This window comes from Grampus griseus (genome assembly GCF_964374135.1).
Source record: "Grampus griseus genome assembly, chromosome: 3".
NCBI lineage: Eukaryota > Metazoa > Chordata > Mammalia > Artiodactyla > Delphinidae > Grampus > Grampus griseus.
The window spans coordinates 109024663-109040633 of record NC_139019.1 but is presented as its reverse complement, the minus strand read 5'-3'; the positions used below and the strand labels follow the sequence as shown (position 1 = coordinate 109040633).

General features: G+C 44.4%; 1 protein-coding gene across 9 annotated transcripts in view; it reads left to right on the top strand.

The window, feature by feature from the left end:
• The window catches only part of P4HA2 (prolyl 4-hydroxylase subunit alpha 2), a 42019-nt gene extending 26310 nt beyond the window's left edge, over window positions 1-15709 (top strand). For 8 of the 9 annotated variants that reach the window (XM_082651322.1, XM_082651326.1, XM_082651324.1 and 5 more), the window contains 5 exons: window positions 1582-1635; window positions 2185-2250; window positions 4015-4083; window positions 4476-4572; window positions 14551-15709. In XM_082651322.1, coding sequence (XP_082507448.1) covers window positions 1582-1635; window positions 2185-2250; window positions 4015-4083; window positions 4476-4572; window positions 14551-14621 — 357 coding nt within the window. In that variant the 3' untranslated portion in view covers window positions 14622-15709. Of the gene's footprint in view, window positions 1-1581; window positions 1636-2076; window positions 2137-2184; window positions 2251-4014; window positions 4084-4475; window positions 4573-14550 lie in introns of all 9 variants that reach the window. The other variant, XM_082651321.1, reaches the window with a different exon arrangement.
• Window positions 15710-15971: the final 262 nt, after the last annotated feature.

The window sequence follows — 15971 nt, the reverse complement described above, 5'->3', positions numbered from 1 at the left end:
AACCTCCAGGCTTAGGGTCACCTGCTGACCTCCTTGCACTAGGCCTCCTTGCACTGTTGATAGGATTTCTAGCTATTTTTGGTGTGGGACTCTTTTTTTTTTTTTAATTGTTTAAAAAATAAATGTATGTATTTTGGGCCTCATTGGGTCTTCGTTGCTGGGTGCGGGCTTTTTCTCTAGTTGCTGCGAGCAGGGGCTACTCTTCGTTGTGGTGCACGGGCTTCTCATTGCGGTGGCTTCTCTTGTTGCAGAGCAGGGGTCTAGGCACGCGGGCTCAGTAGTTGTGGCGCATGGGCTTAGTTGCTCCACGGCATGTGGGATCTTCCCTGACCAGGGCTCAAACCTGTGGCCCCTGCATTGGCAGGCGGATTCTTAACCACTGCGCCACCAGGGAAGCCCCTGGTGTGGGAATATTGAAGGCTAAAGCAGTATATGACAGCATATTTTCTCACTGATTCTGATTCTTCATATCAACATTTTAATTTTTTTCGACATGGAAAAATCATGCTGCCGAAAATCCACATTTCATCACATTTGATAAATACTGTTTTTTACTCCAAGAGGAGGATTTTCTCTCTTGTAAAGCTCACCCTTCCTCTCTCTCCCTCATGTCCATGGGTCGCCATTATTGCCAGTTTTGCAGCATCTTTCACCTGTTAGAATTGCCAAAACGGATATACAAAATCAATTTTCTGAGGACTAATATTTGAACTCCAAAGGTGTGTATGGTTTCATTAAGATACAGTAACCAAGTGTTCCCAGATGGACATTGGTGGTACCATTTGGTACATCAGCTTTCATGTCAGATTCTGTATTTTGTCTTGAACTTCATCTCTCATCTAGCTACTGAAGCTAAAATAACCATTGTGATTTAGGACTTATATTGTGCTGATAAACTGTTCATAAAGGCATTTATGATTTCTAATCCAGTTAGTGGCACCTGAGGTGGCTCAGGCCCTATTCCAGGTCCAGGCTTCCACTGGGGGCACTGAGGTAGAGCAGCAGTTTTGGTCCCCTTGCAGCCAGCCGCCCATTCCCTGCTGCTTCACTTGGATGCAGAATTACTCTGTGCAGTGTACCACTGTGAGATGGAGTGGGATTTGTTTGTCCTATTCAGACTGACCAAGAAGAGCTTCTGGGGCATGGTGACAGAGGTGACAGGAGCACTGCCAGGCACTGAGTAGCTTCCAAACTAGCATTAAAAAAAAACCCCAATCCTGAGTTTGTTGTTGGCATTCTTCTGGATTACCATCTCATTATCTTCCAAATAATCAGGGCCCAGGCCAGGGCCTGCCTCAAGGAGGGCTCCCTCTGCTGCTGCCCTGAAGGGCTGGAGCTTCTCCACAGTGGTCATCTGCAGCTTGCCCATCTTTTCCTTTTTGGGAAACCACATTTGTGCTGCACCCTTCCTCTTGGACACAGCTGTAGACCTGTTTGCAGCATTTGTTCTGCCCATACTGGCAGGGGATAGTTACCCTCCTTAGAGAGGTTGCTCTTGGGGATCTGGTTGTTACCTAGGGAGATGGGCTGCTTCAGGGTGGTTCATGCTGCTAACAGTCCAATGCTGTTTTTTCCCACCAGGTTGCTAATTATGGAATGGGAGGACAGTACGAGCCACACTTTGACTTCTCTAGGGTAAGGCCCAAATCACAGGTGCTTTCAAGGGCTCTGCTGTAGCTGGTTTGAGAAGGCTGGAGCTTTTAGGAGCACTGTGGCCTTCACATCAGGCCCCCCTGCCTCAGCAGGGCCCCCTCTTTGTTGCTGGAGAAGCCCAAGTCCAGAGCCAAGTGCAGCCCAGCTGTTTCCCCTGTGAGGTCAGGAGTAGTCCCCCTGGCCCAAGCCTGCCATTCTTTGCCCTGACTCTAAAGCAGAGGACCTCACTAGGTCTCTGTGAAAGCTGTTCCTGCCCCCTCTCCCCCATGCCTGGCCAGGGTTTCCTTTGCAGCCTTGGCCCCTGGTCCAGGCCAATATATGGAACACATACTTAGTACCTTCCCTTGACCTTTTTGGCCCCAGTCCTGTGGGTGGCGGGTGAAGTCAGTTGCAAACTCGGGTGAAAGTTGTTATCTATTGCAGCGACCTTTTGACAGCGGCCTCAAAACGGAGGGAAATAGGTTAGCGACGTTTCTTAACTATGTAAGTATTGGGTACAGGCCCACTGTTTACTCTCACTTAATTTTATAGAAGGATGAGCAAGATGCTTTCAAGCGTTTAGGGACGGGGAATCGTGTGGCCACGTTCTTAAACTACGTGAGTATGACGCGTGCAGTGTATGGGCCTTAAGGGGAGCCTGGGTCCAGAGTGCTCTGTTATATCCACTCCTGTCAGAGCTGATACCACCAGCTGTTGCTTGATGGCTGGGCCCTTCTGGCCCTCAGCGCCCATCTTGGCTGGAGTAGGGAGTTGCCCTTTGTTCCCATTTGTGTGCTTCCCCCAACCCCCGTGACTTTTACATCCCTGGCTCCTATTAGATGGCCCAGAGCTAGTCTGGACTTTTGGGATGGGTGTCCTGGAGGGTTCCCTGCTTGGCAGCAGAGTGAGGAGGTAGCTTGGAAGTGCTCTTAGATGAAGCTGCCTTCGTTTCCCCAGAGCTCAGTGGCCTGCCTGCCTGCCTGCCACCTGCTGCCTGTACTCCAGCCACAGGTTGTTGGGTTTACCTCTCACACAAGGAACAGTGTCCTCTCCCCTCTGCTGAGACAGCCAGGTCTAGAGAGGCATAGAAGCTGTCAGGTAACTTAGAGACAGAAGCCTGTGTCCACTTTTCCCTTTGGTGTCTCGTTTAAGTTTTTATCATGTGGTTATTATGTGCTGGGGACTGCCGTGAACATGCTGGTGAGCAGGACATTTGTGGTCTCTCTTAGGCTTACGGTCCTAATATGAAAGACTTGCTTTTAAACATAGGAGAGGTAATTGTTTAGTTACCATAGTGATAAGTGCTTTGAAGAAGTAGTGCAGAGTTGGGGTTCAGAGAAGGCCTACCTTGGGAAGTAACATGTCGGTTGAGACTTGAAGATTGAGTGGAAATTAGTTGGTGGAACATGATTTCTGGTAGAGAAGAGAATGTGTGGACACCTGGAAGAGGGAAGGAGATTGGGATGTTGGAAAAAGAGAAAAAGGGTTGTGGGTCTCAGAGATAGTGCATTAATTTGGGGTGGCTAGAGGGAGAGGCTGGTGAGACTGCCAGGACCTTCAGGTTCTAGAAAAGAGCCTGGATTTGATCCCCACTCTGGTGGGAAGCCATCAGGGATTTTCATCTTATTCATTTACCATATGTCTGTTGGGTGCCTTTCAGTCTGTCTGGTATGTGTCCTGTGGAAATATTTTAGCTCCACGTTTGATTACATTACAGGCAAAAAACTTGAAGTAAGAGACAGATGAGAAAGAAGTGGCGCTTTGGGCATGAGCTGAGGCACGCACTGTGGGCATGAGTGCAGCCTTGCTACTGTGAATATTGTGTTCCATTTAGTTTGAGGTTTTACTGTGGGAGAAAGCAGGCCTTCTGGAGACACAGTGCCCTAGCTGGCCCTGGGGACGGTAGTTGTTCTGGGAAGGTGAGGGTCTGACTAGACCTGCACGTTACTCAAGCCAGAGAAACAGAATCCATAGTTGGGACCACAGATGGTGTTAGAAGCTGCAGGGAGCTCCTGGTCAGGGAAGCTCACAGAGCACAGTGGCTTAGGCAGGCCAGCCTGGATGAGGATAAAGGGGGTGGGGTCAGTCAGGCATTTTCCCAGTACAGGCTCAGATTTTTCCTACTTGAGGACAGCCAAGATATGGGTATCCTGCAGGCCTACATCTCTCCATGGCATGGAGACTGTCCTGATGAACCACACAGATTAAACAGGGTTTAGGGAGGGGCAGGGTGTGGGAAGAGCCTTTCTTGGCCAAAGGGCTGGTGGTGGAGTTGTTCATGCTCACAGGAGGGTGATCTGCATACTTTGTCATGTCCTTGGTGGCTCAGTTGCTCTGAGAGCATTGAGTAGAAGGGCCAAGCTCTATGCCTTGTATTCCCAGATGAGCGATGTGGAAGCTGGTGGTGCCACTGTCTTTCCTGATCTGGGGGCTGCACTTTGGCCTAAGAAGGTAAGTTCTGGTTCTTGTGGGTCAAAAGTTGAAGTGCAGAACTCAGACCTCATCCATGTCTCCTAGTCCCATTCTCTGGCCTGCTTGAATATCACTTTGGGGGGCCTTAGCCCCTTCCTGCCTGAACCCTGACCTGTGGTCTCAGCTTCCATCTGGCGAGATGGGATGGAGAGGGAAGTCCCTTCAGGGCCAGGTGGGATTCCAAACATCCACGCTACCGTGAAGGGTAGGTGCTTTCTGGGGAGCTTCTCTGTACTGGAGTCCCAAAGCCCTGTGCCCCTGGACATGGGAAAGTGAGGGTGTTTCTACTCAGGGAGGGCTCTTTGGTACTCGGGGTCAGATCGTTGAGCCCAATATCTAAGGGTGTTGTATGACAGGGCTTCTCTTTCCAGGGTACGGCTGTATTCTGGTACAACCTCCTGCGGAGCGGGGAAGGTGACTACCGAACGAGACATGCTGCCTGCCCCGTGCTTGTGGGCTGCAAGTGGGGTGAGTGGCTTAAGCTGTGGTGTTGGCCTCTGGGCTCTAGTGGTCAGCCTGAGACTCTGAGCTGGGAGACAGTTGCTGCTAAATTTTCACAAAGCCAAGACTGTCTCCCTTTTTGAGATTTGGTTTTTTGTTTTTGTTTTTTCTTGCTAACAGGTAGTCCCACCCAGCCATGTTGCTGTCCACTCAGCTAGTTATGTGCCAAGACAGCTGGTTGGGAACACTCCCAGAGATGCCTAGAGAGCTAAGGAAGCCCCAAGGAAGAATAGCTACATAAGCATCATAGGTCCAGGATGGCTCCCCAGAAAAGTGGACTCTGGCAAGGGTTCTGAGGTTGCAGTGGGGGAGAACTGGAAACAGAGAGGAGAGGGTGTCCCAGGCAAACAAAACCCACGTGGAACAAGACACAGGCTAAAACCAGCATCATAGGTGTGGGGGCTGGCTGCCTTTGTCTCTTGTGCAAGGGGAGGCCCGTGGCACAGGGGCCAAGAGATGAGGCTCAAGCCTGGGACCAAACTGTGGAGGCTGAAGTTGAGCTTTATTCTGGAAGCAGCTGTGGTGAGTCATAGAGAGGCTTGAAGCAGGATGTGACAGGAAGTGATCACAAAGAGATAAGTTTAGAGCCCTCTTGGAGAGTTATGGGGATAAAGAGTGATAGGTTCAGAGAAAATTAAGCAAATGAAAAAGAAAATGAGAAAAGAAAAAGTTGTATAAGAAAGCAAATATAAGTACAGTTGACCCTTGAACAAAGCAGGGGAGGAGCTTCAAAATGGCAGAAGAGGGCTTCCATGGTGATGCAGTGGTTAAGATTCTGCCTGCCAATGCAGGGAACATGGGTTCGGGCCCTGGTCCGGGAAGATCCCACATGCCGCGGAGCACCTAAGCCCGTGCGCCACGACTACTGAGCTTGCGCTCTAGAGCCCGTGAGCCACAACTACAGAAGCCCATGCGCTTAGAGCCTGTGCTCTGCAACAAGAGAAGCCACCGCAATGAGAAACCCGCACACTGCAACAAAGAGGAGCCCCTGCTCACCGCAAGTAGAGAAAAGCCCGTGCGGATCAATGAAGACCCAACGCAGCCAGAAAAAAAAAAAAGATGGCGGAAGAGTAAGATGTGGAGATCACCTTCCTCCCCACAGATACATCAGAAATACATCTACATGTGGAACAACCCCCATAGAACACCCACTGAACGCTGGCAGAAGAACTCAGACCTCCCAAAAGGCAAGAAACTCCCCACATACCTGGGTAGGGCAAAAGAAGAAAGAAAAAACAGAGACAAAAGAAGAGAGATGGGACCTGCACTAGTGGGAGGGAGCTGTGAAGGAGGAAAGGATTCTACACAGTAGGAAGCCCCTTCATGGGTGGTGGAGGGGGGAAGCTTCAGAGCCACGGAGGAGAGCGCAGCAACAGGGGTGCGGAGGGCAAAGCAGAGAGATTCCTGCACGGAGGATTGATGCCGGCCAGCACTCACCAGCCCGAGAGGCGTGTCTGCTCACCTGCCAGGGGGTGGGGGTGTGGGAGCTGGGAGCTGAGGCTCGGGCTTTGGGGGTCAGACCCCAGGGAGAGGACTGGGGTTGGCTGTGTGAACACAGCCTGAAGGGGGTTAGTGTGCCACAGCTAGCCGGGAGGGAATCCGGGAAAAGGTCTGGAGGTGCCGAAGAGGCAAGAGACTTTTTCTTGCCTCTTTGTTTTGCGGTGCGCAAGGAGAGGGGATTAAGAGCACTGCTTAAAGGAGCTCCAGAGACGGGCGTGAGCAGTGGCTATCAGTGCGGACCCCAGAGACGGGCATGAGACACTAAGCCTGCTGCTGCAGCCACCAAGAAGCCTGTGTGCAAGCACAGGTCACTATCCACACCTCCTTTCCTGGGAGCCTGTGCAGCACACCACTGCCAGGGTCCCATGATCCAGGGACAGCATCCCTGGGAGAACACACGGCGTGCCTCATGCTGGTGCAACATCATGCTGGCATCTGCCACCGCAGGCTTGCCCAGCATTCTGTACCCCTCCCTCCCCCCCGGCCTGGGTGAGCCAGAGCGCCCTAATCAGCTGATACTTTAATCCCATCCTGTCTGAGTGGGGAACAGATGCCTTCAGGCCACCTACACGCGAAGGCAGCACCCAATCCAAAGCTGAACCCCAGGAGCTGTGTGAACAATGAAGAGAAAGGGAAATCTCTCCCAGCAGCCTCAGGAGCAGCGGATTAAATCTCCACAATCAACTTGATGTACCCTGCATCTGTGGAACACCTGAATAGACAACAAATCATCCCAAATTGAGGCAGTGGACTTTGGGAGCAACGATATATATATTTTTTCCTTTTTCTCTTTTTCTGAGTGTGTACGTGTATGCTTCTGTGTGTGATTTTGTCTGTATAGCTTTGCTTTTACCGTTTGTCCTAGGGTTCTGTCTGGTTTTTTTTTTCTTTTTAGTATAGATTTTAGCGCTTGTTATCATTGGTGGATTCGTTTTTTGGTTTGGTTGCTCTCTTTCTTTTTTATTACTTTTTAAATTTTTTAAAAAATTTAATACCTATTTTTTATTTTAATAACTTTATTCTATTTTATTATTATTATTATTTCCTTTCTTTCTTTTTTTCTCCCCTTTATTCTGAGCCGTGTGGATGACAGGGTCTTCATGCTCCGGCTCCGGCTGTGTCAGGCCTGTGCCTCTGAGGTGCGACAGCCGAGTTCAGGACATTGGTCCATCTGAGACCTCCCAGCTCCATGTAATATCAAATGGTGAAAATCTCCCAGAAATCTCCATCTCAACGCCAAGACCCAGCTCCACTCAATGACCAGCAAGCTACAGTGCTGGACACCCTATGCAAAACAGGCAGCAAGACAGGAACACAACCCCACCCATTAGCAGAGACACTGCCTAAGATCATAATAAGGTCACAGACACCGCAAAACACACAACCAGACGCGGACCTGCCCACCAGAAAGACAAGATCCAGCCTCATCCACCAGAACACAGGCACTAGTCCCCTCCACCAGGAAGCCTACACAGCCCACTGAACCAACCTTAGCCACTGGGGGAAGACACCAAAAACAACGGGAACTACAAACCTGCAGCCTGCAAAAAGGAGACCCTAAACACAGTAAATTAAGCAAAATGAGAAGACAGAGAAACACACAGCAGATGAAGGAGCAAGGTAAAAACTCACCAGACCAAACAAATGAAGAGGAAATTGGCAGTCTACCTGAAAAAGAATTCAGACTAACGATAGTAAAGATGACCCAAAATCTTGGAAGTAGAATGGAGAAAATACAAGAAACGTTTAACAAGGACCTAGAAGAACTAAAGAGTAAACAAATGATGAACGACACAATAAATGAAATTAAAAACTCTCTAGAAGGAACCAATAGCAGAATAACTGAGGCAGAAGAATGGATAAGTGACCTGGAAGATAAAATAGTGGAAATAACTACTGCAGAGCAGAATAAAAAAAAAGAATGAAAACAATTGAGGACAGTCTCAGAGACCTCTGATACATCTGGGACAACATTAAATGCACCGACATTCAAATTATAGGCGTCCCAGAAGAACAAGAGAAAAGAAAGGGACTGAGAAAATATCTGAAGAGATTATAGTTGAAAAACGTCCCTAATATGGGAAAGGAAATAGTTAATCAAGTCCAGGAAGCACAGAGAGTCCCATACAGGATAAATCCAAGGAGAAACATGTTAAGACACATATTAATCAAACTGTCAAAAATTAAATACAGGGCTTCCCTGGTGGCGCAGTGGTTGAGAGTCCGCCTGCCAATGCAGGGGACACAGGTTCGTGCCCCGGTCCAGGAAGATCCCACATGCTGAGGAGCGGCTGGGCCCGTGAGCCATGGCTGCTGAGCCTGCGCGTCTGGAACCTGTGCTCCACAACTGGAGAGGCCACAACGGTGAGAGGCCCGCATACCTCAAAAAAAAAAAAAAAAAAGCAAAGAAAACATATTAAAAGCAGCAAGGGAAAAACAACAAATAACATACAAGGGAATCCCCATAAGGTTTACAGCTGATATTTCAGCAGAAACTCTGCAAGCCAGAAGGGACTGGCAGGACATATTTAAAGTGATGAAAGGGAAAAACCTACAACCAAGATTACCCAGCAAGGATCTCATCATGTTTGATGGAGAAATTAAAACCTTTACAGACAAGCAGAAGCTAAGAGAATTCAGCACCACCAAACCAACTCTACAACAAATGCTAAAGGAACTTCTCTAGGCAAGAAACACAAGAGAAGGAAAAGACCTACAATAACAAACCCAAAACAATTAAGAAAATGGGAATAGGAACATACATATTGGTAATTACCTTAAGTGTAAATGGGTTAAATGCCCCAACTAAGAGACATAGACTGGCTGAATAGATACAAAGACAAGACCCATATATCTGCTGTCTACAAGAGACCCACTTCAGACCTAGGGACACATACAGACTGAAAGTGAGGGGATAGAAAAAGATATTCCGTGCAAATGGAAATCAAAAGAAAGCTGGAGTAGCAATTCTCATATCAGACAAAATAGACTTTAAAACAAGGAGACAAAGAAGGACACTACATAATGATCAAGGGATCAATCCAAGAAGAAGATATCCATGTGCTTGTGTATGTGTAACATGTGCATGTGTAACAATTGTAAATATTTATGCACCCATCATAGGAGCACCTCAATACATAAGGCAAGTACTAACAGCCATAAAAGGGGAAATTGACAGTAACACAATCATAGTAGGGGACTTTAACAACCCACTTTCACCAATGAACAGATCATCCAAAATGAAAATAAATAAGGAAACACAAGCTTTAAATGATACATTAAACGAGATGGACTTAATTGATATTTATAGGACCTTCCATCCAAAAACAACAGAATACACTTTCTTCTCAAGTGCTCATGGAACATTCTACAGTATACATCATATCTTGGGTCACAAATCAAGCTTTGGTAAATTTAAGAAAATTGAAATCGTATCAAGTATCTTTTCCGACCACCACACTCTGAGACTAGATATCATTTACAGGAAAAAAATCTGTCAACATTACAAACACATGGAGGCTGAACAGTACACTACTTAATAACCAAGAGATCACTGAAGAGATCAAAGGGGAAATCAAAAATTACCTAGAAACAAATGACAATGAAAACATGACGACCCAAAACCTGTGGGATGCAGCAAAAGCAGTTCTAAGAGGGAAGTTTATAGCAATACAATCCTACCTTAAGAAACAGGAAACAGCTCAAATAAATCAACCTAACCTTACACCTAAAGCAAGTAGAGAAAGATGGACAAAAACCCCCCAAAGTTAGCATAAGGAAAGAAATCATAAAGATCAGATCAGAAATAAATGAAAAAGAAATGAAGGAGACAATAGCAAAGATCAATGAAACTAAAAGCTGGTTCTTTGAGAAGATAAACAAAATTGATAAACCATTAGCCAGACTCATCCAGAAAAAAAGGGAGAAGATTCAAATCAATAGAAATTAAAAAGGAGAAGTAACAACTGATACTGCAGAAATACAAAGTATCATGAGAGATTACTACAAGGAACTCTATGGCAATAAAATGGACAACCTTGAAGAAATGGACAAATTCTTAGAAATGCACAACCTTCCGAGACTGAACCAGGAAGAAATATAAACAGACTGATCACAAGCACTGAAATTGAGACTGTGATTAAAAATCTGCCAGCAAACAAAAGCCCAGGACCAGATGGCTTCAAAGGCGAATTCTCTCAAACATTTAAAGAAGAACTAACACCTATCCTTCTCAAACTCTTCCAAAATATAGCAGAGGGAGGAACACTCCCAAACTCATTCTGCGAGGCCACCATCACCCTGATACCAAAACCAAAGATGTCACAAAGAAAACTACAGGCCAATATCACTGATGAACATAGACGCAAAAATCCTCAACAAAATACTAGCAAACAGAATCCAACAGCATATTAAAAGGATCATACACCATGATCAAGTGGGGTTTATCCCAAGAATGTAAGGATTCTTCAGTATACATGAATCAATCAAAGGGATACACCATATTAACAAATTGAAGAATAAAAACCATATGAACATCTCAATAGATGCAGAAAAAGCTTTTGACAAAATTCAACACACATTTATGATAAAAACCCTCCAGAAAGTAGGCATAGAGGGAGCTTACCTCAAATAACAGAGGCCATATATGAAAAACCCACAGCCAACATTGTCCTCAGTGGTGAAAAACTGAAAGCATTTCCACTAAGATCAGGAACAAGACAAGGTTGCCCACACTCACCACTATTATTCAACATTGTTGTGGAGTTTTAGCCACAGCAATCAGAGAAAAAAAAGAAGTAAAAGGAATCCAAATCGGAAAAGAAGAAGTAAAGCTGTCACTGTTTGCAGATGACTTGATACTATACTTAGAGAATCCTAAAGATGCTACCAGAAAGCTACTAGAGGTAATCAATGAATTTGTTAAAGTAGCAGGATACAAAATTAATGCACAAAATTTCTTGCATTCCTATACACTAATGATGAAAAATCTGAAAGTGAAATTAAGGAAACACTACCATTTACCATTGCAACAAAAAGAATAAATTACCTAGGAATAAACCTACCTAAGGAGACAAAAGACCTGTATGCAGAAAACTATAAGACACTGATGAAAGAAATTAAAGATGATACAAATAGATGGACATATATGCCATGTGCTTGGAATGGAAGAATCAGCATTGTGAAAATGACTATACTACCCAAAGCAATCTACAGATTCAGTGCAATCCCTGTCAAACTACCACTGGCATTTTTCACAGAACTAGAAAAAAAATTTCACAATTTGTATGGAAACACAAAAGACCCCAAATAGCCCAAGCAATCTTGGGAAAGAAAAACGGACCTGGAGGAATCAGGCTGTTGGACTTCAGACTATACTACCAAGCTACAGTAATCAAGACACTATGGTACTGGCACAAAAACAGAAATATAGATCAATGGAACAGGATAGAAAGCCCTGAAATAAACCCATGCACATATGGTCACCTTATTTTTGATAAAGGCGGCAAGAATATACAACAGATAAAAGACAGCCTCTTCAATAAGTGGTGCTGGGACATCTGGACAGGTACATGTAAATGTATGAGATTAGAACACTCGCTAACACCATACACAAAAATAAGCTCAAAATGGATTAAAGACCTAAATATAAGGCCAGAAACTATCAAACTCTTAGAGGAAAACGTAGGCAGAACACTCTATGACATAAATCATAGCAGTATCCTTTTTGACCCACCTCCTAGAGAAATGGAAATAAAAACAAAAATAAATGAGACCTAATGAAACTTAAAAGCTTTTGCACAGCAAAGGAAACCATAAACAAGATGAAAACACAGCCTTGAGCATGGGAGAAAATATTTGCAAATGAAGCAACTGACAAAGGATTAATCTCCAAAACTTACAAGCAGTGCATGCAGCTCAATATCAAAAGAAACGAACAACCCAATCCAAAAATGGGCAGAAGACCTAAATAGACATTTCTCCAAAGAAGATATACAGATTGCCAACAAACACATGAAAGAATGCTCAACATCATTAATCATTAGAGAAATGGAGATCCAAGCTACAATGAGATATCACGTCATACCAGTCAGAATGGCCATCAGAAAATCTACAAACAATAAATGCTGGAGAAAAGGGAACCCTCTTGCACTGTTGGTGGGAATGTAAATTGATACAGCCACTATGGAGAACAGTGTGGAGGTTCCTTAAAAAACTAAAAATAGAACTACCATACGACCCAGCAATCCCACTACTGGGCATATACCCTGAGAAAGCCATAATTCCAAAAGAGTCATGTATCACAATGTTCATTGCAGCTTTATTTACAATAGCCAGGACATGGAAGCAACCTAAGTGTCCATTGATGGATGGATAAAGAAAATGTGGCACATATATACAATGGAATATTAGTCTGCCAGAAAAAGAAACGAAATTGAGTTATTTGTAGTGAGGTGGATGGGCCTAGAGTCTGTCATACAGAGTGAAGTAAATCAGAAAGAGAAAAACAAGTAATGTATGCTAACACATATATATGGAATTTAAAAAAAAAAAAAGATCATGAGGAACCTAGGGGCAGGATGGGAATAAAGACGCAGACCTACTGGAGAATGGACTTGAGACCACAGGGAGGGGGAATGGTAAGCTGGGACAAAGTGAGAGAGTGGCATGGATATATATACACTACCAAATGTAAAACTGATAGCTGGTAGGAAGCAGCCACATTGCACAGGGAGATCAGCTCGGTGCTTTGTGACCACCTAGGGGGTGGGATAGGGAGGGAGACACAAGAGGGAAGAGATATGGGGATATACATATATGTATAGCTGATTCACTTTGGTATAAAGCAGAAACTAACACACCATTGTAAAGCAGTTATACTCCAATAAAGATGTTGGAAAAAACCCCCAAGAAACAAAGCAGGGGTTAGGGGTGTTGACCCTCTGCACAGCTGAAAATCCGTGTCTCTTTTTTTTTTTTTTTTTTGCGGTACGCGGTACTCTCACTGCTGTGGCCTCTCCCGTTGCGGAGCACAGGCTCCGGACGCGCAGGCTCAGCGGCCATGGCTCACGGGCCCAGCCGCTCTGAGGCATGTGGGATCTTCCCGGACCGGGGCAGGAACCCGTGTCCCCTGCATCGGCAGGCGGACTCTCAACCACTGCGCCACCAGGGAAGGCCCCGTGTCTCATTTATAGTTGGCCCTCCATATGCACGGTTCCTCCATATCCAAGGTTCTGCATTTTCAAATTCAGCCAATTGCGGATCATGTAGTACTGTAGTATTTACTAATGAAAAAAATCCGCATATAAGTGGACTCGCTCAGTTCAAACGTGTTGTTCAAGGGTGAGCTGTATCATCTATTTGGTAGTTCAAGTGTGAGTAATATTTACATGACATAATAATGTAAATACTGAATATTAAGTTAACTAGAACTTGTGATTTAACTATATTGGGGGATGGGAGGGGGATCTATGTATTTTAAGAGTGGTGTAAAAAATTCCAAATCTCCATATTCTATGGTAGACTGTCAACATATAAGATCTAAAGTTGGAAGTCAAGAAATAACATTATGTTTTAGAAAAATGAGGATAAATATCAGAAGAAACAAGAGTTGAATGTTAGAGGAAGTGGGGATTGGTGGTGGAAAGGAGTAGGTAGGAGATTGCTATTTATCATTATAAGCCTTGTAGAACAATTTGATTTTTTCAACTAAGTTCGTGTATTACTTACAAAAATTAGTTATTATTAATTGTATTTTAAAAGTACTATGACTTCATTAGTACATTAAAAGCAATTTGTTTTTTCATTCATTATGAAAGAGTCTATATTGAGAAGTGAAATTGTGGTTTGTGAACATGTAAGACACAACTTTAGTTGATAGTGCTAGCATCAGCTCTGCTTCTCTGCTACCCACAGAACACAAGATTGATCTGCCGGCCCAGAGCTCCTGAGGTTGACATCCAGGCCCTCCACAATCCTGACAGGCTTCCTCGTCTCTTACCTCTGAGTTCCCACCCACCACATCCCAGTAATATCAAACTTGTTGGGGTCTTTGACACATACCAGCGTGGATCATGCCTTGATGTCTTTCTCATCCTGTTCCCACTTCCTAGACCCCCTTGGTATAGGAACCACCTGTTCTGTCCATCTTCTTCCCTGGATAACTCCTATTCAGGGAGTCCCAGCCCTGGGGTTTCCTCTTCCCCCACATGGTTAGATGCCCTTTGGCTCTGTTTCCATAGCAACCTACACACATGTGTCGTGTGTCACTGACAGAGTTTTGTATGATTATCTCTCTTTCTCACCAGCTCATAAGCAACTTGATGCCCGAAACCAAGTCTTACTCATGTCTGATTCCCAGGCCCAATGTAGGAGTCATCAAGAAGGAATCATTAATTTTGGCTGCTGAACCAACAGGATTGTAACATACTTTCTATCTGTTCACAGTCTCCAATAAGTGGTTCCATGAACGAGGACAGGAGTTCTTGAGGCCATGTGGATCAACAGAAGTTGACTGACATCCTTTTCTGCCCTTCACCTCCCTGGCCCCACAGCCCATGTTGTCTTCAAGTTCAACGTGACAGACCCCCTCTACTTTCCAGCCTTTGTCAGGCGGGTCTTTGGAGGCGTGAATGTTGTCTGGAGCAGAGATGGTCCTGGGGAAGGTCCTGGGTGACTTGGGTGACCTGGGTCCCAGCCTCACCTGTCAAGCTATCTCTGGCCGCAAGGGTAGGGTTGGAGCAGAGTCAGGTGGTCTAGTACCTAGCAAGGTGCTTTTGTACCTCAGGTGCTTTAGGTGTGACATGTTTCAGTGAACCAAAGTTCTGATACCTTGTTTACATGCTTGTTTTTATGGAATTTCTATTAATGTGGCTTTAACCAAAAAATAAAATGTCCCTGCCAGAAGCCTTAAAGAGCCTTATTTGGAGTATTTTTTTAAGACGGGGAGCTTTTACCAAGTTCACCATTTCCTATGCATCTTCTCTGTACAGGCAGAATCTAGGTAAGGAATACTTGAGTGGCAAACCTGAAGTTAGGTTCTAGACCAGGTTTCAACACTTATTTTTTCTCTAAGCTTCAGTGTCCTTTCTGCAAAGTAAGGGAGACAGTCCCTCCTTGCATCTCAGAGAACATAGAGATCATGTATGTCCATGATTGTGATGCTGTTATAATTTGAAATTTCTAACTTTAAAAATTTGAGATATACACACAATTGTTTGTGATACATAGACGTACAGTTTAAAGAATATGCAGGTGAGCATGAGCACCCATGTCACCATCACCTGGGTTAGAGAAGAGATTATTTTCAAATTTACACCTCAGGACCTGCTGTGAGTCCCTCCATGATCACATTTCTGACCTTCCCCCCATACCTCAGTGGTAACCATTGTCTAGTGATTTGTGGTAGTCATGCTTTTGCTTTTCTTTGTAGTTTTACTATATGTGTCTATATCCCTAAATAAATAGTAATAAAAAATAAATAAAAATTTTATTTTAGATAAAATTTATTTTAAAATAAAAATTTTATTACTAAATAAATAGTAATAAAAATAAATAAAAAATTTGTTTTCCCTTATTTTGAACTTTCTGTAATGGAATCAGTATATTTTGGGGGGTGTTTGGCTTCATTTATTTTACAGTTGTTTCATGTTACTGTGCAGCTGTAGTTTATGTTAACTCGTGTAGTTCAGTTCTGTTAGTGTATTTGGTAGGACAGCACCATATTATAGCTGATATACTGTTGATAGACATTTGAGTTGGTTTCAGTCTTTTATATTATGAATAAGGCTGCCATTGCATTTTTATATGTGATTTCTGGTGCAAATAAACACATTTCTGTAGAATGTATTTCTAGAAGTGAAAATTCT